Here is a 22,501-nt window from a genome sequence, read left to right on the forward strand (position 1 = left end):
CCCCTTCTTTCGCTTATGATTTTGCTGCTCTTGCGGTTTGGCTCAGCACTGAATGTGCTGGGGGATGTGCACTTTTGTTGTCTTGTGTTGAAGATCCACTCGGATATTAAACATAATGATAAACAGACCCGGGACCTGTGGTAATAGAATCAGAACAGAGCCGGATCCAACTGACCATAATAAAACATGGACCCGTCCCAAACCAAGACCATCGGGTATCGTCTCAGGTTTGAGGGTTTGGGGAGACTCGTGAAGACCTCTAGTTCGATCAGTTGTCATACATGTGTTTGTTTGATGGCTCAGAAGGACAAGCATGTCAAAACTTCAGTATGCTTAATTAACAGCAAAGAAATATGCATCATGATGCAACTCTTGCCTTTTAGGTTGCTGTGTCATAGATGTTATTATGACAATATGACATAACCCATTAAACCCAACTGGGAAAGCATACAGTACATGTCACTTTAGATTTTTGCGCTGGCTTTTCAAAAATAGCTGATCTACAAGCTCACAGCGCGTCACTTTGTGCAGCGCTGCCACCTTGTACATCTGCTATTTTTTAACATTTTTTGAAAAATCTTGAAAGTGTGCAAACTATACACATATTGATTTAGTAGGCGTTTGTAGAATCGGCCTCAGTTCTTACTTAATGGGATAACATACGAGCAACAGATGCTGTAGAGCGTCGTAAACCATTCGGGGAATCCATAAGAAAATGCAATTCCTCACCTTCAAATCGTAGACATGTTCAGCTGCATCGTCCCCCTTGCTGACGTGGGAAAAGGAGCGCAGTGCCCCTGTGAGCCGCGGTGGAGACATGGCTCTGTGGCACTATGGTCCATAGAGTGGTACTCCAATGTATCACTGGCACACAAACACATGTCACACACACAACTATTATATCAAGCTTAAATATCAAGACATTTAACATAATAGCCTAGAATTTCTATTCATGTTGTTCAATGTTGTTATTGTTACAACACCGGTAATGACTGAAGCCTCCGTGTTCAAAAACAACACTTTCCACAATGATAACAATTAGTTAATTAACTCTGCCAGCCTCATAATGGCATATACAATACTTGCTCACACTACATAGGAAACAAGTCCCCAGGACTTTTGGGGGGTTATCCTATTAGCCTTAGACTGTACCTCAACTAACATTAATTACATTCGGCACAATATACTGTCTGTCAAGTGTCACAGTATGTAGTTATTATAGATAAAGTTTTACGAATGCAAAGTGAACTGACAGACGTTAGCATGCTAGCTGGCTAACTTAGCATCCCTGCCACGTCTCCAAATTGTTTTCTTACGAGGTCTCGAGGGCTTGACAACAACATACAAGGGACTTATTATAACTCACCATGTGTAAAAACAGTGGTATTAACTTACATTGATTTAATTCCGCACTTTCGCAAGCCCGTTATGACAGTCTGACAGGGGTACTGTCATCTGCTGCTAATGTCAACACAAGCGGCATGTGTGAGTGTGCGCAACCCGCAAAGCATTGTGGGTAGTGTGGTTCTTTACGAACCAGACTGTATGGCGAGCAGGCGTATGTAGGACTACAATGTCCATAATGCACACAGGGACACGTTTTGATCTCGCAAGGAGGAGAGGAACTGCGCTTTTGTTTGTTTTAATAAAGTTATATATAAGGTTTTGAAACACGTAGTTCATGTCTACAGCCTGTTCTTGTTTTGTTTGGCCCCGTTTTATATTGAAACATTAACACGTTAATATCCTGCCATAATCAAGGGGGATTTCAATCAGTCATCAAATCAACATCAACAAACAGTGAGTAAAACAATTAGATGTAGACCGTCGTGTAGTGCTGTGGAGTGGAATTAATTAATGAAACGTATTGAAAATTGGAAATAATCAGTAAAAGTACCTCAAAGTTTTATTTTAGTCACTTGAGTAAATGTACCTGTAGATACTTCCCACCGCCCGAGACATAATGCATTTTATTTTTTAAACTAAACTAAACTTTATGCAATATTAAGTCTCTTTATTATCAATTGATTATCCCTCTTCTCTTCTTCTCTATTCATCTGTCTGGTCACTCTGGTGTACACATATCCCTGGTCCAGTGCTTACAGCGATTCTCTCTCTGAAGCACTGGACCAGGGCTAGTGTACACAATTGCACTGTCTATTATATTTTACTGCACACCTTATTATTTACAGTACCTACTTTTTTTTCTTCCTTTTAATAAGATTTAGTATGATGCCGTTTGAAAACCTGTGTTCATAAAAGAAATATAGGCCTATATAAAAGTTTTGTTATGTATGTTATAATTGTATTTATTTAATGTTGAGCCTGCTGTGGCCATCAATAGTTATTTCTTATTTGGACGGACACAAAAAACTGTTAATATTATGGGTGGTGTGTGTTTTAATGATCCGCTAGCATGCATATTTTCGATAGGCCCATACAACATGAATTAAACCCACCTTTTAGCATTAGAGAATACTCTTGCTCTGCAACTCAACCAGGCTGCAATGCCAATCTCAATGTCAGTGTGTGATCTGCCAAAGGTTCAAACATGTTCATGGCAAGGACCCACAAATAGATATGTTTGACTGCGGACCGCCGGATCTGGCGGTAAAGCAATGTTCAACATTGCTTTATTTGTCTTTTTTTTGCAAGAAGCATCAGAAAAAAACGTGTCTACTAGATTTTAGGAGAAACATAATCTTGTTTATAAAAGAACAAATAAATAGTGCAAATAATTCTGCATCAATCTAAATAAACACATCCTAAAACAACATAAAAAAACAAGCAAATAAAAACAGATTAAAAACTAATTTCAACTCTACTAGAAATGCATGGAGTTCATCTATAGAGTTCATCTTATCTAATGCATAAGAATGCATAGACTACCTCCCAAATTCATATACTAACTTCATATCTAGTGGGTAGTATAAGAGTAGATTTACGTTCAAAACGTTCAATAGAATATGTTGCATGCATTGTGAGCTTGTAGTCGATGTGCTATTACCTAATTGTGCTGGGGAGTGGGGACCCCCTGGAACCCCCTCAAGGACCCTTGAGGGACCTCGGATACCACTTTGAGAACACTGCTCTAGACCATATCCATCTCTAGGTCAGGTGACTGGAGATAAACAACAATCACAATGTCACCATTAACATGTTTATTAGCATTTCTCCCTATTTTGCATCTTCGATCAACTTGGGCAAAATAACATTATACAAATCCACACACACACACACACACACACACACACACACCCAGTCATTTCGATCCTCCGTGCAACTGGCTAGCTCCCAGTACGTTCCGCCTCTGCAACCTTCTTTAGTACATCTTCGTCGGTTGCTTTGGGATGCCCTTGTTGTGATCGATGCCCACGTGTCGGTTCCCAAAGCACAGGTTTGCAGCGTTTGCTGACTGGGAGCTCCCAGGTGTCTGTGGCAAAGACTGGCCAGCTTCATTCTCCTGGATGCTATCTATCTCACTCACTCACCATTCACCCCTGGTACCCCCCCCCCCCCCCCCCCTCCCCTCCCTCCTTGTACTGCACACAGCATTCTGGTGTAACACTCGTAAATGGTCCATTTATACTTATAGGTTGTGCATTACATTCACCCATTCACACATACATTCATAGGCCTCACTCAGACCTTTACTGCATTGCTGTATGCTTGTTGGATGAATGTTGTGTAGTGTCATGGCCGCCCCAATGCATTTCTAATGGGAGTCACATGGTTTGACACAACATTTGTGTTGTATGAGGGGGAGGAGCGCAGTCGAAACACAGCCGAAAGCCATACAACAGCTTGTAGTCCAAAATGTGGACTACAAACCATGTGACTTCCATTGGAAATGCATTGGGCGGCCATGACACTACACAACATTCATCCAACAAGCATACAGCAATGCAGTAAAGGTCTGAGTGTGGCCATACACTGATGGTGGAGGAAGCCATGCATGCAAGGCACCAACCTGCACATCGGGAGCAATTAGGGGTTCAGCATCTTTCTCAAGGACACTTCGACACTATCTCATGGGGGGAGCCCAAGATCGAACTGCAGGGAACCTCACGGTTCCCCTCCGGCCGCTCTACCGGCCACTCTACCCCTGAGCCACTGTCACCCTCATCATGGGAGTTCTGCAGGCTTCAGGGTCTAGCATTCCCAGCCATAGGATATTAAACAGTCTCTGCAGTGCAGTCTGCAGTCATATAGAGAAGAAGCTGAGCGTAATATGTGGAAGGTTGGACTCTCACACACTGGCCATGCCGTTCAGACTCGGAGACCTGCATGCAAGTGCCTAATTCCTTACTTCAAGGTCTTGCTCTGAAGTTGAACCCAAAAATATCAGACCCATCTGAAGTAAATGGTGCTGTACTGTACTGTACTGTACTGTACTGTACTGTACTGTACTGTACTGTACTGTACTGTACTGTACTGTACTGTACTGTACTGTACTGTACTGTACTGTACTGTACTGTACTGTACTGCAGGGGTTCTCAACCCGTGGGTCGCGAGTCCCTTCGGGGGGTCCCCAAATTATTTTCCAATTATTTTTGCATCTGAATGGCTGGAAAATGGAAATGAAGAGTTTACATAATAGTACACATAGTACATGCATAACCTTCCCTAATGATTATATCTGGTTTCAGTATTTATTTATGGTGTATTGTCTCTATTAAGGTTATTGTAGCAGTCAATTTATATTGGGGGTCGGGAGTGGGCGGGGCGGGGGTCCCGAGACATTGCCAAAGCATCTCCGGGGGTCCCCGGACAAAAACGTTGAGAACCCCGGCCTGCCCCAGGGTACTGTACTGTACTGTACTGTACTGTACTGTACTGTACTGTACTGTACTGTACTGGCCCTCCTCCCTGGCCTGTGTGTGTCAGTGTGTTAGGCTGTGCAACAGTGACACTTGGTGGTGAACAAACGCTATAACGCTATTTTCGTGCCCAGACAGACCCAGGGACAGACCCAGGGACACACATAGCTGTCTATAGGAGTGGTTACTTGCACCACTAAAACAAAATAAAACACTCAGGGCCCAAGGCGGTTGCCTAGAGGCAGCCTTATGCACAGGCCAGCTAGGTGTCCACATAAAAAACCTTCTTTGAAGGAAAACACGTTGATAACCTGTGCAACAGATACTTTACTTTCTAAGGCGATGGAGTGCACAGGCAGATCATCCTAGTGTTCTACCAGGTGACCATAGCCTAGAGAATATGGCATCCTAATCCTAACAGTGCAAATGAAAATCAGACTTGACAGCATGCACACAACAGCTATGAAGGTATATAGTCTCGCGTGGCCAGCCCTCCTCCAATCTGGCTAAGCCTGAGACCTGAGGTTACTATGAAGGTTGTAGGAAAGAAAGACTAGGCTTACTCATGAAGTGTCTTCACTGCCTTTACATGTACCAGTAAGCAGTCATGAAACAAGCAACAAGCACGAATTAATACAGACATCCAACATCTCTAGCCTGGCTAATAAGCCAGACTCAAATCACACTGTCGTGTGGTATTTGAGTCTGGAGATGCTGTGTATGGATCTTGTTTCCCGGAGGGTGGGTTCAAACATTTTTCGACGCAATTGGTTAGAGCTACTGTCAGTCAAAGGTCTCAAGCATTGAACGTCAATGTACCAAAGCCCGCCCATATTGCATACCGTGTCCCGATTGGCCACACCAGTTCTCTGGTGTAGGAAATGGGCGTACAATTGAGCCTCTCCAGGCCGTAATCCGCCGGCAGGCAATTCTTTTTTGCCAACGGCTGATTCGGTCTGGCTTATTAGCCAGGCTACAACATCTCTTCTCTGAGTATGGACCTCTGCAAGAAAGGAGACTGTGTGCCAATGTGAATCAATCTGCTTGAAGCTATTATTTGTTCCAGCCTCCATCAAGCTGCTGAACTGCTAAATCATATAGAACAATGTGCAATAAATAAGCACATAGTGCCTTTCCACTTTAATTTGTATAGTTTAGTTTTCAAGCCATCATGTTGTTGATGTTAAATGTATAGTCAAATGTCTCTTCCCTTTCATTATGTTTAAGATGTTTTTATGTGAATGATTATCTATCATTGTTGTCATGTTTGTGTGATGTTTTCTCCAATGGACTGTAGGCAGTGCCCAAGTCACATTTCTACATTTAACCTTAATCTAAACCTTGAAGATTTGGAGTCCTCCTTTGAGGTCGTAATGAATTGTCTGCAGAACATGTCAACGCATTCAAACACACATTTCACATTCAGCCAGTCCAGCCCAGCCTAAACATGTTGTGTATTCTATGCAGTACGCACCATATTTTCCTTTGTTTGGTCTAAGAGCTGCTGAGTGGGAATGTGATATATCTTGCTTGTGGCTTCATGTGTTGTTTTAACGTTAATTTAATAGCGTCTCTCCTCAGGACATCTTCTGTCAAACGGTGCCAAATCCGGTCTTTGTCTGTGGTACAGTCTGGTTATTGCAAGCTTGTCTGTCTGGGCACATAGCTAGGCAGAGATGTGCTCAGACAATTATAATCATATGCAAAACTATACCCACTATCTATCCGTTGCACCTTTTCATGGAAACCTACTGAGGACATTTAATGTGAAATAGATATTAAACTATTCATAGAACAGGCTCATTCATGCAACCCTAAAGCAGCCTGTTAAACTGTATTAGATTTGAGCTTATGGAAAATAAGATGTCCAGCGGGTCATAGATTAATATGCTGGGAAAGGGTTATGGCACAGAGGAATATACACATTTTAATCTGTTTTGAGTTTGACCATGAATGTCAGTCTTAATCATGGAGCACAGATAAACGTAATCCTTAATCATGACCTGTCCTCATAGCTATTTAAGTTTGGCTACTCACAAAATATGAAGGGAAAACCACTACGGAACTAGCCTCAGAAACCCAGACGTTTTATTTCACGGAACTAGATAAAGTACCCCTCAGGGCACAGGTCTCCACCAGGGCAGGTCAGGTTGTCACCATTTTTTCTTACGCCTTTGATGGCAATTGGATGATTTGATGCATTTTGTTCCAAATGTGAAATGTGAAAAGGGCGGGATATATTCCTCAGCCTAGCAGGAAAGTCCATGAAAGATTTCACGTAAATTGCACGCTGTATTCATGATTTGAGGCATTTTGTTCCAAAAATGTGTTTTGCAAAAATCCACCTGTTGGTGGCGCTATAACAGGCCAATGTGAAAAGGGTGGGATATATTCCTCAGCCTAGTAGGAAAGTCTGTGAAAGATTTCACGTAAATTACACGCTGCGTTTATGATTTGAGGCTTTTTGTTCAAAACGGGCCAATCCTGCAAACTTTGTTTGTTAGCCAATTTAGGATGGAATATGAAATATCGGACAGATCGGACTTGAACACATGACTATAGAGATGGTGTGTAAGGATTTGCGGGATCTTTGGACAGAATCTGGAGGAGTAATATAAAAAAAAATGTTTTTCAAAAGTCAGCCTCCTGGTGGTGCTATAACAGGACATTCTGGAAATTTGGCAACGACCGGGTTAACGGTGCCGGAGATTAGCTATACACACATGGACGGACACACACACACACACACACACACACACGGACGGAGTGCAAAACATACTCTCTCCCCATGCCTTCGGCCTGGTGGAGACAATAATTTGAGGTCTGATCGTAACAGTATTATTAATTATTTTGTAAGATTGGACTTGTATTAATGATTCATCATTAAGTTAATTAAATTAGATCTGGGTTATGGATTGACATGTAACATAAACCAGATGGAAAGACATTTATGCTCTTCTTCAGTTTATGGGGAAGGGCAAGGGCCTTATGAGAGTCCTTGCCCTCCATCTATCATCTAAATCACACGGACAAACTCCAAATTAGCCTCACGTGCTGTATGAGTCTAACTGCTTGACTACACGGCGGTGTTACACAGATCTTCTGGGCACCTGCTGGCCTAGCGGTCCAGGCGCATAGGTTCTAATGGAGCCTGGCAGCGTGTGTGGGTTTGAGTTCCATTCCTGACAAGCTTTGCTGCGTGTCTCTCCCCGTCTTTCTCTCACCCTCTTTCCTGTCCATCTTCACTTGAACTATCAATAACGGCATATAAAAATAAAGCTTGTAAATCGCAGATTTACAAGCTCACAATGTGTGTGAGATGCGGCGTGAGCTTGTATGTTGACTATTTGGCGCACATCACCGCCATACAACAAAGTATAAATCAGGCTTAATACGTTCACCTCCTCTAACCTTATCGGAAGGTGTCTTGTCGCCTCTCCTATTTTCATGCGTCTCATCCCTCTGTATCACTTTGTCCTCTTAGGCCGGGCTCCCTGATCCTGTAAAATGATCTATGAGAGGCTTCATCACCACCATCACCCCGCCAACCCCCATTCACGCCCTGCATGCATGAGTGGTGTCCACTGTCCAGACTGTCCACTGAAGTCAAGCCACTGATGTGTTGGTGAGGCTATGCCTGCAGAACAGAACACAAAAACAAGTAAAAAGGGAGAAAATGATTCACCCGCACGCGCTCAAACACACAAATACACACAATATAATGTCCCAAGACAACACTTAAGGGCATGGATTGTAAAAAGCAATGCATCAGTTTGAGTTTTATTTATATTAATTCCTCATGTTTGGGTTGTCATCCCTTGTATAGTTCTTTCTAACACAAACCTCATTCCAGGCTGTGTTTGACTTTACCACGGGCAAAGACAAAGCAATATAAACCACACTGAGAAGAATACTACAAAACAAGTAATAAATAATGACAAGCAAAGGGCCTTTTTGGGCTATACAGACTAAACTAAGGAAAACACAACAAAGAACCATGGTGATTAATTGTAAATGGAAATAACTGGGCAGGAGTAGCTTTTCATCCAAGATAGCAGCGGGGTTCTAAGGATGGCTGTGTCCGTCCATCCATATACTTAAGTCCCAAACACCATATCTCTATAACTATTTGCTGGATTATCAATCATGAACTTTCAGTAGCAACACTATTAGCCTACGTCAAATGACACTTTGTAGCTTTCTTGCCCCTCCTATACACAGGTTTAATGTTTGTCTTTAGTTCAATGTTTGTTTTGTAAAAGGGAAAATGTACGTCATAATGTGTCATTTACGTCATATTGTCTCTTTATTGTTAGTGGCGTTTAATGTTTGTGTTTGCACCGTTTGTTTTATATCACCATTACATCACCTAATCAACATGAGTTAGACTTTAATATATTAGTGCCCCTCACTTCACAGGGGTGTGATTTTTTTATATATTATATACAGGTTGTTTTATTTAACTTTAAGCTTTTCATGTTTTTACAATAATGTGTTAATTATTCAGGGAATATATAATATTATATATCTTTACTTTTCTATCTACTTTTTAAAGGTTGTATTTGTATGCCCTGTCAGTGTGTCTGTGTTTTTGTGTCTGTGCACACACTGCACATTTCGAAAACCACTTGACCAATCATCGTCACCTTGCAGCACAATCCCAGTAGGCCAAATAAGACACAGAATCCAGACTCAGATTTGTTGTATGCATGTCAAGAATTTCGGCCAAACTAGATTTTCACATTTTCTTCAAAACACACTCTAGCTATTCCTACAGATGTTGTTATTCCATACCGTTTGCCTGTAATATAGTTCACACCATGTATGGAAGTGGCATGGTTCTATGCATTGTCTACTATGGGGAGGAGCTGATCTGTTGAAACATGAGGTGACTGAACAGACCAACTTTGGGAACACACAATGTGAGTGTGACCAAATTAGCTAAGTAGTCAGGACCCTCAGGACTACCTTGATATAACTACTAGGCCAAATAAAAACATGAGCTTTAAATTGGAGCTACCAGGTTTGTAACAGGCAACCACACTCTCTCCTCATGTTCTTTGTGAAAGAAACAGGTTGGCATGAATCACAGTCAATGACATGGCAGTTTGGGCATGATGACCTCGGGAGGAGTACCAGTGGTGAATTGGCAAGCCGGTTTGAATTAGACTGTTGCAGGGGGATTCAGTCATGACCGATCAAATGAATACTTTTTTATTACCTTTTAAAATAAGTGTGCTGTGCTCAGCAAAGTGGCATTCTGGTAATTTCCACAGTGTCATGGAAGAAACGCTTCAGAAACGTAATTTCTCCCCAGAGCAAACTGATGTCTCTGCGGGAGATGCAGTGTCATCAACAGAAAATCTACAACAGCACTTCAAACAGATCGCCATGAGCCGATAATGTGAATAACCCCAGGACGAAATAGCAAATGCAGTTAATACATCTGACACTGGTTTCTTAGGTTAAGCTTCGTTCATGAGCCCAATTAATTTATAATAATAAGCTATGAGGATGGTCCAGATGTCAGCACAAGTACTGCTGTATGAGTTTCCTAGATGGACATCTGGACTAGCCAAGACAAAGGTCTGTGGACACTGGACAGTCAGTCCACTGGACTCTCCATCCATGTAGGCAGTGGTGAAAAAAGTACTCAAAGGTTTTACTTAAATAAAAGTATGCTGCAATGTAGAACTATACTCTGTTACAAGTAAAAGTCCGGAATTCAAAATGTACTTGAGTAAAAGTGCTGAAGTGGTTAATGTATGCTTTGTAATAATAATCAAAATCTAAAAAAAGTAACTAGTAACTAAAGTAACTTTAGTAACTAAAGTTTTCAAATAAATGTAGTGGAATAAAAGTACAATATTTGGATCTAAGATGTAGTGCAGTAGAAGTAAAAGTATAGGAAATTGGAAGTAGTCCAGTAAAAGTAAAACAAAATACCTCAAAATTGTATAGTAGTACAGTACTTGTCTTGAGTACATCAAATCAAACTTTATTTATAGAGTGCATTTACAAAGACCAGAAGGTCAACCAAAGTGCTGTACATGAACATATAACAAGCATACAATCAACACAAACAATATGGTAAAACAACATTGAAGCAACACAAGTATTTAGACAGGTTAACTAGGTCAAACAACATTGAATGCCAGGGAGAAAAGATGTGTTTTAAGCAAAAAGCCTCTGGACCTGTAATTAGAATTTGGCACGGTCAGGAGCCGTTGGTCAGCTGACCTCAGGGCCCTGGCTGGGGAGTATGGGTAAATTAGGACCGATAGATACAGGGGGGCCAAACCATTTAGGGCTTTAAAAACGAATAATAAAATCTTAAAATCAATTCTGAATTTAACAGGTAGCCAGTGGAGTGAGGCAATGTACATGACTACATGTACTTACTTTACACCACTGCCGAGCGGGCGAGCATTGCAGATAGAGTGCAGCTGATTTGCAAATGACACACCCCTTACTGTACCTCTTCTCCCATATCGTTGCGGGGCGAGTTCCCAAAATAACAAACGCAGCCATGCAGGCGGGGGGAAAACACAGCACTTTCCCTCCAGAAATGGTGAATTCAACTACATGTCTCATTCCAACCCGCCTGCCCCAAAATAGAATAATATCTCAATTTGTTGAAAGTGGAATTTAAATAAATGATGTAACAATTTTGGAGTTTATATTTTGACCAGCTAAGATTCAGTTAGTTTAGTTAGACAAAACTTGATATCCTCTCTTAACCCATTTTAGGCGGGAACCCCTTTTGGTGTTTTACGCATTATGTTATACTTTAGCTATTGAAAAATAGCAGATCTACAAGCTCATAGCGCGCCACCGAGTGGCGCGCTACGAGCTTGTAGGTCTGCTATTTTTGAAAAATCGTAAAAATGCGGCACAGATCTTTGAATATATATTCTTTCAGAAGAGTTTTATTTTTTTTGTTTTGACGTCAGGTCAAAATGGCTTAAAAGTATTGTATTGTGAAAGAAAGACAATAAACTTGTTTCTTAAAGATCTAGAACATGTGATTAAATGTGTTTTGCTGCACATACCCGCTGATAAGAACTCGAAGAATTAATTGTGGAAGTTCGGAGGGGGGTCTTGGAATATAAATTGTGTCTTATTTCCCGGAGCAAAAACATCTAATGGTGTTTACCATTAGATTTCCCTCTTTCCTCCAGAAACAAAGCACCAAGGAAGCAGCAACCAGATGAGATTCTCCTTAGCATTCTATGTATTCAAATGTGAGTTATGCTGGTGCATTAACCTGTTCAGACCTGAGGCCCATTCTAAAAAAATATACTAAATCTAAATCATTTTTGTGAAAAAAACATGTTGCTATAAGTCAAGGACCTCCACAATTATATGTATCTGGACATCGACCCCCATCCCAAAATATTTTTTTCCAGTGACCCCCAGAAGCAAAGATTTGAGTTAAAAGTGCTTGCTTTGAAAAATGTATAGGCTATTTGAAGATTTATATATTTCCTTTAGAGGATAGCCCCTTGAGATGTATCATCTCGTTTTAGAGGGGGTCCTCGGGCACAACACAATGAATACAGTACATAGACAAAACAATACATTAAACATGTCGACACAGAACAATACACTTACAACATCAACAAAACATAGATGCTCTCCAAACCACTCAAACACTACATCAAGACCAGAAGCAACTGCACTGAAACACCTAACAAAATACTAATGATAGTGATACTAATAACAATAATACATTTATAATAAAAATAAAGATAAAGATAAAAAGAATAATCAAGCATTAAAGTACACACCTCTCTCCAAAAATCTAAAACAAGTACAAATGGGTTTCAGGTCTACAAGCAAAGAGGCCTTGACAATGTTAAATGATGTAATTGATCTCAAAGAAACAGGCAAGTTGTTCCAATCAGATGAAGCTTTAAACTAATGTTCACATATCTGCTATTTTTGAAGTCAAGTATAAAATAATGTTAAAATATGAAATGACACATGTGCTTTCCCGGTTCTGATGGGTTAAACGGTAACCCCTGCAACAGTGTGTAACTCAACCACTCCCAGCTCCAACCAGCCCAAACAATACAAAAGCTCCCTGCTATCTCCTGCAGTGTGCAGGGCCATTTGTTTTTGTCAGAGCACCACTGAACACCCTGCTAATGCGGTTCCAGGATGCCCCTGTACTAGCGTCTCCCCAGTGCCGGAAACCTATCCTAATTATTCACATTGTGAAGTGTTCTCCGTGGCGAAGGCCTTATCCAGCAGCGCAGCCACGATCGGATACATCTTAATAACTCACCTCCCTGAAAGCTGCATCCAATCTGCCAGAGGCTCCCAACAAACTATGAGAAAAGAGAGGTGTGTGTGTGTGTGTGTGTGTGTGTGTGTGTGTGTGTGTGTGTGTGTGTGTGTGTGTGTGTGTGTGTGTGTGTGTGTGTGTGTGTGTGTGTGTGTGTGTGTGTGTGTGTGTGTGTGTGTGTGTGTGTGTGTGTGTGTGTGTGTGTGTGTGAGATGCAGAGTGAGAAGGAACACATGAGTGTATGCACGCATGCATGTGTGGTGAGAGAAAGTGAATGAGAAAGTGCATGCATTTAAATGTGTGTGGGTGTGCTCCAGTATAAGCCATGTGTCTCTGCCTCAGAGTTTTTCATGAAGTTTGGTCTCTAATCCTCCCAGAAGAGGACCCAATTTGGAGTCACAGCAATTTGTTGACTGGTTGTTCCATAGAATGGCTTCTGAATTATTCACTTTTATCCCCACCTCTCACCGAGCAGGGATTTTTTGCATTCTTCCCTTTCAGCTATCAAATAGGGTTTTGCCTTAAGGGTCGGTGTTAGCACTTTGCTTTTGCTTGATTTGACAGAGCAATATTGGAAAATATTGGAAAATCAATTTTAGATATAATCTAATACCACTGACTTTGTGTAAAAAGGGAGGAGGAGGAGGAGGAGGAGGAGGTAACAGAAAAGACTGCACAGTAGTGGCATCTGAGTGCTGTACTGTATGAAATGCAAATACACCTGAACCTTGGCGCACATGTCTATACAGGAGAGACAATGAGGATGATAAATGCACAATGAATTTAGCTCAATCTGAAATAATAGACATTTCAAGAAGAATGATGACATCTGTGGTACTTCAGAATGGATGATGAATTAGGCAAAAGCGGGATATAATGACAAGAAAACGTCTATGACCAATCCCCCCTGATTCAGTCCATATACAGTAGCGCTGCTCAAACAGTCTTGGGCGGATGAGATCTCTACTTCTGAGTGCTTATGCTTAGCTTGGCATTTACAGTAGGCGGTGGGAGGGACACTACGGTGGAAGGAGATAAATGAAACATTTTGACACTTTTGCATTGCAGTGCTTTTTGGGGGCACGGTAATTTTTACGGCTTTTTTTATGATTTTTTTATGGCTCCAATAGGAGTGAATTAAAAAAAAGATCCTCCTCTGAGCCTCCTCAAATATATCAGTGGTTCCCAAACATTTCAGATCGAGACCCAAAAGAGAGATTAGACTTTTGCCCGAGCCGGGACCCAAACTAGTGAAAATTGCAGGTCTACAAGCGCACAAGCGAGCTTGTAGGATTGTCTACTATTTTCACTAGGCCTATACTTCTTAATAATTATTATTTTTATTCATGGAATTTCTTGGATTTGTTTGTTTCTTTGTTTTAAAATGTATATATATTTTAATTAAAAACTAAAATCTTTTGAGATATATTATCTTAAATGAAATGAAAGAAAATGTAACTTATACTTGTGACCCATACAAATTGATCTGTGACCCACAAATGTTTCCCGACCCACTGTTTGGGAAACAGTGATGGATATAGAGCGTCGCAGTCCCGCCCCCTACCATGGCCCAGGAAATTATTCTCCGTTCATTTTCCTCATAGACATTTCAGAAAGTATTTATTTAAAGACGTTTACGCCGCGGACAAAGCCAACTCGAGTCGTGACAAATCATGACAACAAACAAAACATTTTGGGCTGAACAAATAATTAGAAAGAAGAAAAAAACGGCAGGTTACAACACTTTCGAGTTGGCTTTGTCCGCGGCGTAACCGTCTTTAAATAAATACTTTTTGAAATGTCTATGGGAAAAATGCATTGGGATTCATTTCCTGAGCCATGGTAGGGGGCGGGACTGCGACGCAGGCAGCACACCATTTAGCAGCAGCAATGCCGTGCCACCAGACACCACCTTCAATCACTGGCCTGGGTGGTATAGGGAGGGAGGTGGGAGGTGTGTGTGGAGAGGAGCTGAAGGAGGAAACCATGGCACTAACAGATTCATCCACAATGAGCAGCAGCCTTGTGCCCGCCCGGAGAGTCTGCCACCACCACGGCTCTCTTCATTATCACATGTGAGTCATCTGACCCGGCCGCTGCAGGACTGCATGGGTTTAGGTCTACTGGCGGCGCACATACTAATGATCTACTGCACCGTTTCCCAAACTGTGGGGCCGGGACCTATGCTTCTTTGGCCCGTGGACCAATTTGTATGGGTCGCAAGGACATATGTAATGGTTTTGTCTTTTCCTATTCTGTTTCCTATTCCAAAGAACAACAGCATTTCATAATTGAAAGAAAAAAGTAATGTAGATGTAGTGTAAATAGCAACCTCACCATGCGTCGCTTCGCCCCACGTTGTAGTTCTGCTAGTGTCACTAGCTTGGGTCCTGGTCTAATTTCTCTTTTGGGTCTTAAGCAACTGTGGGCACCATTATCTACTGTATATGAGTGCGCCGACCAATCAGTGCAAGCAAAAGTGCCACGAGCCAGACTGTTGACTCACACAATTTCCATTTTCCAAATGCTTTCGTCATACAGATGTTGTCCCGCCTCCTCCCCGCTTCCATTTAATCTTTGCAGTTGTGCAAATTTGTCCTATAGTGTAAATCAAATTAGTCGATGCATTTAGCTTGCTGCTTAGCAGAAATGGCAATTCCTAAACGAATTGTGAACAGAAATGACGGACAGGGGAATTAGTTCCGGACGACTCTACAAAGCATTCAGAGATTGGCTATACGTGAGTATACCACACAGGACAGTGATCTCTCTGCTGGAGGAATGTCAAATATGGATAAAACTCAAGTTTGGCCAGATGCAAAGGAACCAAAACACAGAGCAGAATAAAATGCAGACAATCTTTTCACAGAATGGCTGCAAACCAACAAAGGGCAACAGCCAGCAGCAGCGTGCGGCATGCCAACTCCCTCCCCACACTATCGGGAAATATCCCAGCAGGACTATACCATTCATTTTGCCCGAGCAATTCCTCCGTTGACAGTTATCTCTGAAATCTATTTATTAATTTAAAGTGTTTTTTTCTTTGAGAACAAAGATATGGCAGTACACCATGTGTACATACTGTACCATTGGGTACAGTATGTGACAACAAAATTCTCTTTCAGCATTCGTCATTACCCTCGTTATACATGCAACAACGAATGCATGGGTGACAGACAGTACAGTATAAACATTAATGCCCAGGCTTTTCTTTTGTTTGAAGCAGAGAGATAGCGATAAGCCTGGGCCATGGCTCAGTGGTCCAGGCACCTTGGCTGGTAATCCAGTCTGGCAGTGTGCCGCGGGTTCGACTCCCGATCCCGACGGCCTTTACTGCATGTCTTCCCCCCCATCTCTCTCCCCATTTCCTGTCAGCCTACTGTCTGTCCCTCCATAAAATATATAAAATAAAGGCGAAAGCCACAAAAAAAAACATTAAAAAAAAAAGAAAGAGATAGCGATAAGCGTGCAAAAGTTCCACTGTGTGCTTTTCCTTTGCGATGAGTGACCATGCCATGTCAAACATGGCTGAAACTCCACCGACAAAACGTGGTTGCTACTGTGGAATTCACTGCAGAGGAGACGCTGGAGTTTATCCAGGGCACAAAGCAACCACAACACAAAGCAGAAAACAGCCAGCGACCTTTGACTGTTCACAAGGCTGCGTATACCAACAATTCCCACACCAGCAGCAGCTATATCTTAATTCACATTGTGAAGTGTGCTCCGTGCAAGACCTTATCCTCAGCCGTTTCGACCGAAAATCAACCGATAATTCCCAGTAGGTTACTTATTAAGCCGATCTTATCTAGCCAGCCGGCTCGTCTGGAGCCTACTGGCTGCGATTGGCGTTGATGACACGTTAACCGATCTTATCGGTCTATTCAGGTCTACTGGACATGCTGGGAGCCTACTGAAAATGACATGCCTCCTCATATCCTACATTATCTATCTATTATCTGTCTATCTATGTATGACAGACAGACCGAAAGACAAGACCAGATCACGGTCAAACTGGAACTCCCCATCAAAAGGCAATTTAGTTCTGTTGCATAATGATAACCCACTATACTACACCTGGGAGATGTTGGTTGAAATTGTGGCTGAATCAGGTTGATGCATCTGAACTGGTTTTGAGGTTGATAACTTAAGAGCAACAATGAATGCTGGGAGAAGAACACTCGTATGAATTAATACAAACATCCATGCATAGTACATTTGTACAGTACTGTAGAAGTGTACAACGTCACTGGGTAATTTATATGCTGGTTCATTTAATAGTGCCATCCATTTTAGGAAAAACAAAAAGATAGAGATGGTGAAAATTGTAATCTGTCCTCCAGACAGGATTGTCTTGCTGTCAAGTTCAGACGTTGAGATCTTGATCAATTGCCATACAGGGAGAATTTCGAAATTACCCAAAACACACTTAACTTGATGTACAGCTATGACAAAAGAAATATCCTTAGATCAGATGTTTTCTTTGTCTGTTTTGACGGATACACATGCCATATTTCCTTCCTAATTCCAGTAACAGCAGAAGCAGCACTTAAATGTCACTATGCTTGTGATTTAATGGCTATATACTCTTCAGCAGGGAAAGCCTCTCAACTGTTTGCACTTTTAGATGATCAATTCAACAGAGACCCAAATGAACAGATTGATTTAAGCCACCGTGCGGCCAGACCCCACTGCACCGAGAGACTACATCCATCAGCAAACACAATAGCTTTCTCAAGCACGTTGCAGGTAAGAAATACTCCATCACCTTCCGTTTGGAGAGACAGAGTGGTGAAACTAACTACAAATGAGACTGGAGCTCCACTCTGCTCGGCTCCGCCACGCTACCCTCAGCCATGTAGCAGTGCCCTTGACTCAGATTGAAAGATGTGCTCACATGCACGGCACGCACGCACGCAGGCATTTTGACACAAATCTGTATGCCATACAACCCCCCCCCCCCCCCCCCCACACACACACACACACACAAAGAAAATGATTAAATATATAGCACAGTATCATGTCCTGCACATCTACATCTACAGAATGTACTGTGCATGCTTAAATGCCCATGTGAACTGGCATATACGATCACCAGACATTTAACAACTTGAATTGCGGAACACTGCAGTTCTATCAGAAACATAAATGTAGTTCATATAGTGCTTAGTGCTTACACACACTTTTCCGAGGCGCAAACACAACACTTCCAATTACGTAATTAGATATTCATGGAAAGGGAGAGATATGAACTTAACATGAACAAACTCATCTGATACATACACTGGGCACTATGACTCCTAAAGCCCTTATATGTTTAATATTTGACCATTCCTGTGAAAACGTGTCATGTCTCGAACAGTAATGCTATGCTCACCAGGCCCGGATTTACCATTGAGCTAGGGTGGGCTGCAGCCCGGGCGCCCCTGACTGGGGGAGCCCCCCAAAAATGTATTGCAATCCAATTCAAGTGAGATTTGTCTTTATATATTGTATTTATATATATTAGTTATTGTATATTTAGGCTTCTGCTCTGCTGTCTGATGTTAGATGTGATGTTCATGTACAGTAAACTGTTTGTATTGCCTTTGAAAGAAGCATAAAAAAACAATCTTTCACATTGCATATTCTTTCTGTATTGCTCATCTCTGTTACTGTGATTTTATTATCAGAGCACATTGTGAAAAAGGTAACTACTGTAAATCCGGCACTGGTGTTCACACTGTCAGCGACAAGATGGTCGCATTTTTGCAGAGTCGCCGTTGAAGTGTTGCTCAAGCCACACTGGTAACCGGAAAACTAAAACTCGCTCGCCCTCTTATTTTTCCACCGACTGCACGCCGACCACTCGGTGTCGGTTTAACAGTTTTACCTATAAACGTATTTCTTTTTAGGCATAGTTACTGAGGTTACGTTTAGGAATAGCAGGCAGAGACTGTTCTGCCGGAATTACGCCCGAGGCTACTGTGTTTTGAGGTGAACGTTCTGGTATTCGCCACAGTCACACTGCAAAAATAAATAGGGTAGGTTTACATGGCACAGGGAACTGGTTCATTAATGGCAATTTGTTTTTATTCTTTGCAGAAGGGATTGTGTGTTGAGACTCGAAGAGAGTGGAAATGGTGAAACAAAAACATAAGTGAGTGACACTCCACTGCATCATTGGAGTGCTTAGAAACAAACTTGATTTGTAGCTGTGTTGATTTTGACTTTTTTCACTGATGAAAACTAAATAAAAACTAAGCCATGATGACTATAACTAAGACTAAATATTTTCGTCAAAAAATAAAATCTAGGCTACAATGTTAGGGACTAGTGGAGGAGAGATCCAGTGGAACTAAAAGACACGTCATTTTATGTTTGGTTGGCTATTTTTAGCATGCAAGTTGCAACCAAGTGTAAAAACATTGCCATATACGACGCCATCAAGGCCTGCCAAAATACATTTTAGATTTAGTTGACTATAAAATCTTATGATATAATAGTCGACTAAAACTATACTAACACTAAAACATTTCAGATGACTAAAACTAAATGAGATTTCACTCAAAAGACCATGACTAAACTAAACCAAAATTAGCTGTCAAAATCAACACTGATTTGTAGCACGTCACGCCCGCCACAGAAAGTGTCACGTTGTAGCTTCATGTCTCTGGGGCATCCATTGATGAAAATGACTGCCGTGGGTATATGAGTTGTATGTATACTCTGAATGTACCTTTTATTTAGCTCCTACTGTATATACTGTATACATTGTTGAATATATAAAACATGAAACGCATGGTTTGCTGCAATTTGACTGACGGCAATGTGCAAACATGTATGTCATGGCCATTGAGATTTTGAACTATAGTATAAATACGTATATAGACTTAGATAGCATTTGAAACAGACTTATATCATGTCATGTAGACAGCACAATAATTGCTTTGTATGTAGTCATAGCACTTCATAGTACATATGTATAGCATAGTATAGTATATATATATAGTTTATATGTATAGTGTCATTATATAGATATGTTCTAGTTACGTTCTTAGCTTACACATGTTTCATGATAAATGCATTTTATATGTATTCCCATGCTTTTGTTCTTGCCTAATGTAAATCGCTCTGGATTAAGAGCGTCTGCTAAATGCCTAAATTGTAAATTGTAGGTATAGACTATAAGAGCTGTTTGTTCGAAGCGTCACAGAAAGAATTAAAATAAAAAAAGAACAGTAGGTATTCGGTGTGCATATAGAGGTATACTGTATCTGTTCAACTTCATCTTGTCTGACAACAAGACCACATACGTAGTGGAGAAGCCTGCTCCACGTAATGATTGCATGCCAGCAGGAAGAGTCACTTTCAAGCGTTAGACAAACAGCTAGTACTTCATGCTTTTGTCCTCTGCTTACTTTAATTTGCCACGCGTTGCCGTGCTGTGTGTTTGACGTCATACACTTACATTGGAATGCAATTTAGCCGTCAGTGACAAAGCTATCAAATCCCCTTTTTGTTTCTTTTGCCCTTAGATGTGTGTAATTTCTAAAATATGAGTGAGTGAGTGAGCATATGACACTTTATTTTAGATTAATGGGAGTTTCACATACAGAGCAACTGTCATGCCTCGGTTGCCACAGTAAGTCTCCATCTGCATGAACAGAATAGTGCTGCCAATTAGATAGGCAACTGGCATTTCCCCCTCAAGCTATCTCTGTGAAACCATACTCTTTATACTCTATCTCTGTGAAACCATACTCTATCTCTGTGAAACCATACTCTATCTCTGTGAAACCATACTCTATCTCTGTGAAACCATACTCTATCTCTGTGAAACCTTACTCTTTCCAGTAACAGAAAATATGTTTTTCTTTTTTTAATCAGCAAGTGCCTCTTGTGTAAACTAGGCCTATTTGCACTGGATTCCAGATTTCACCAGAATCTTCTTCCAAATGTTCTCTAAACTAGACAATCTATTTCAAATAGTATATAGTTAGAACAGCAGCAAATGCTGCAATCTATTTGTTTGTACCCCATGCCAGCCCCCATACTGTATTTATCCATTGTCATTGAGAATGGTATTTACGTAACGTAAGTAGCATGTAATGAGAGGGGATGACCTCCCAATGAGAGGGGATGACCTCCCAATGAGAGGGGATGACCTCCCACTGAGAGGGGATGACCTCCCAATGAGAGGGGATGACCTCCCAATGAGAGGGGATGACCTCCCAATGTCATAGTCACCTAAAACTATTAGACCCATGAGTGGCAGTGAAATCACTGTAGGCCTACAGCAGGGGTGCCCACACTTTTTATACTTGAGAGCTACTTTCACAATGACCAGCTCAACCAGATCTACCCAGTAGTACGCACCACAAATATATATTATCTCATTGCTGAAAATATAGTTACATAATAGACAAATGCATTTGGAATGGAAAATAGAGGAGGAGATGGAATTGGTAGAATTTGGTTTTGTATATAAGTTTGTAATACTGTCGTTGGAAAAACAATATTGCATTGTGGTTTTGAGCTGCCCTTTTTGATGTAAATCAATCAAGTGAGTCACCTTAATTCAAGTGGCAGATGCCAAAAATAGTTTATTTATTTAAATTATATATTTTAGGGGCATGTCATGTGGTCTACCTGCACAGCCTGTGTGATCTAGATCACAATCTACCTTTTGGGCACCCCTGGCCTACAGTATGTGTGTGTATACTGTAAGTATACAGTATATCCTAATCCAGCACCAGATATAACTTAATTCCCAGGCTCTCTCTAAAGGAGAAAGCCTTCAACAAACATGCAGTCCCTCACTGGTCCGTGAATGACTGTCAATGACGAATGTCAAAAGAAAATGCAAAGATGGTACTTGATAATAAGCTTTAGAAGTTTGGGATATTGATTAATTGAACACTGCCTCTGATAGCTCCCTATGAGCCTATATATTTTGTCCATGTCCAGTTGTCCACTCCTTCATGTTTCCTTAGGGAATGTAAACACTGGAGTGCCAGGAGACAATGTGCACACATACAGTAAGTATGTGTGCACATTTTTGGGGAGATGCATGCAGGAAGGACACAAGAATCAACCTTCCAGAATGTTTGACTAAGGGACGACAAGATTGCAGTCTTGCCAAGAGCCTCACGAAAGGACCATTGTCCTTGAGAGACATTCTCAAGTCCGCAGTGACGTCAATACAAGGATGACCATGAATGCGGTCTCATTCCCTTGCTAGGACAAAAGCCTTGTTTTGTGGCTTGAAGACGATGTGATTACAAACTAGAAAAAGTGCCCTTCTGGGCACAGGTCTCCACCAGGAGGATAGGACTGTGTGAGATGTTTGTCAAAATGTTTAGGAGTAATATAAACATGTTTGCCTTTGATGGCAATTGGATGATTTGAG

At 41.3% G+C, this 22,501-nt stretch overlaps 1 protein-coding gene across 1 annotated transcript in view; it reads right to left on the reverse strand.

Moving 5' to 3' along the window:
• Positions 1–1,502, reverse strand: part of LOC306925120 (activating signal cointegrator 1 complex subunit 3-like) — a 250,456-nt gene extending 248,954 nt beyond the window's left edge. Inside the window, exons 1-2 of the mRNA XM_079503798.1 lie at positions 1,396–1,502; positions 730–864 (exon numbers count right to left, since the gene is read on the reverse strand). Coding sequence (XP_079359924.1) covers positions 730–819 — 90 coding nt within the window. The 5' untranslated portion in view covers positions 820–864; positions 1,396–1,502. The remainder of the gene's footprint in view (positions 1–729; positions 865–1,395) is intronic.
• Between the last annotated feature and the right edge of the window lie 20,999 nt (positions 1,503–22,501).

Source organism: Electrona antarctica (genome assembly GCF_951216825.1).
Source record: "Electrona antarctica genome assembly, chromosome: 6".
Lineage (NCBI taxonomy): Eukaryota > Metazoa > Chordata > Actinopteri > Myctophiformes > Myctophidae > Electrona > Electrona antarctica.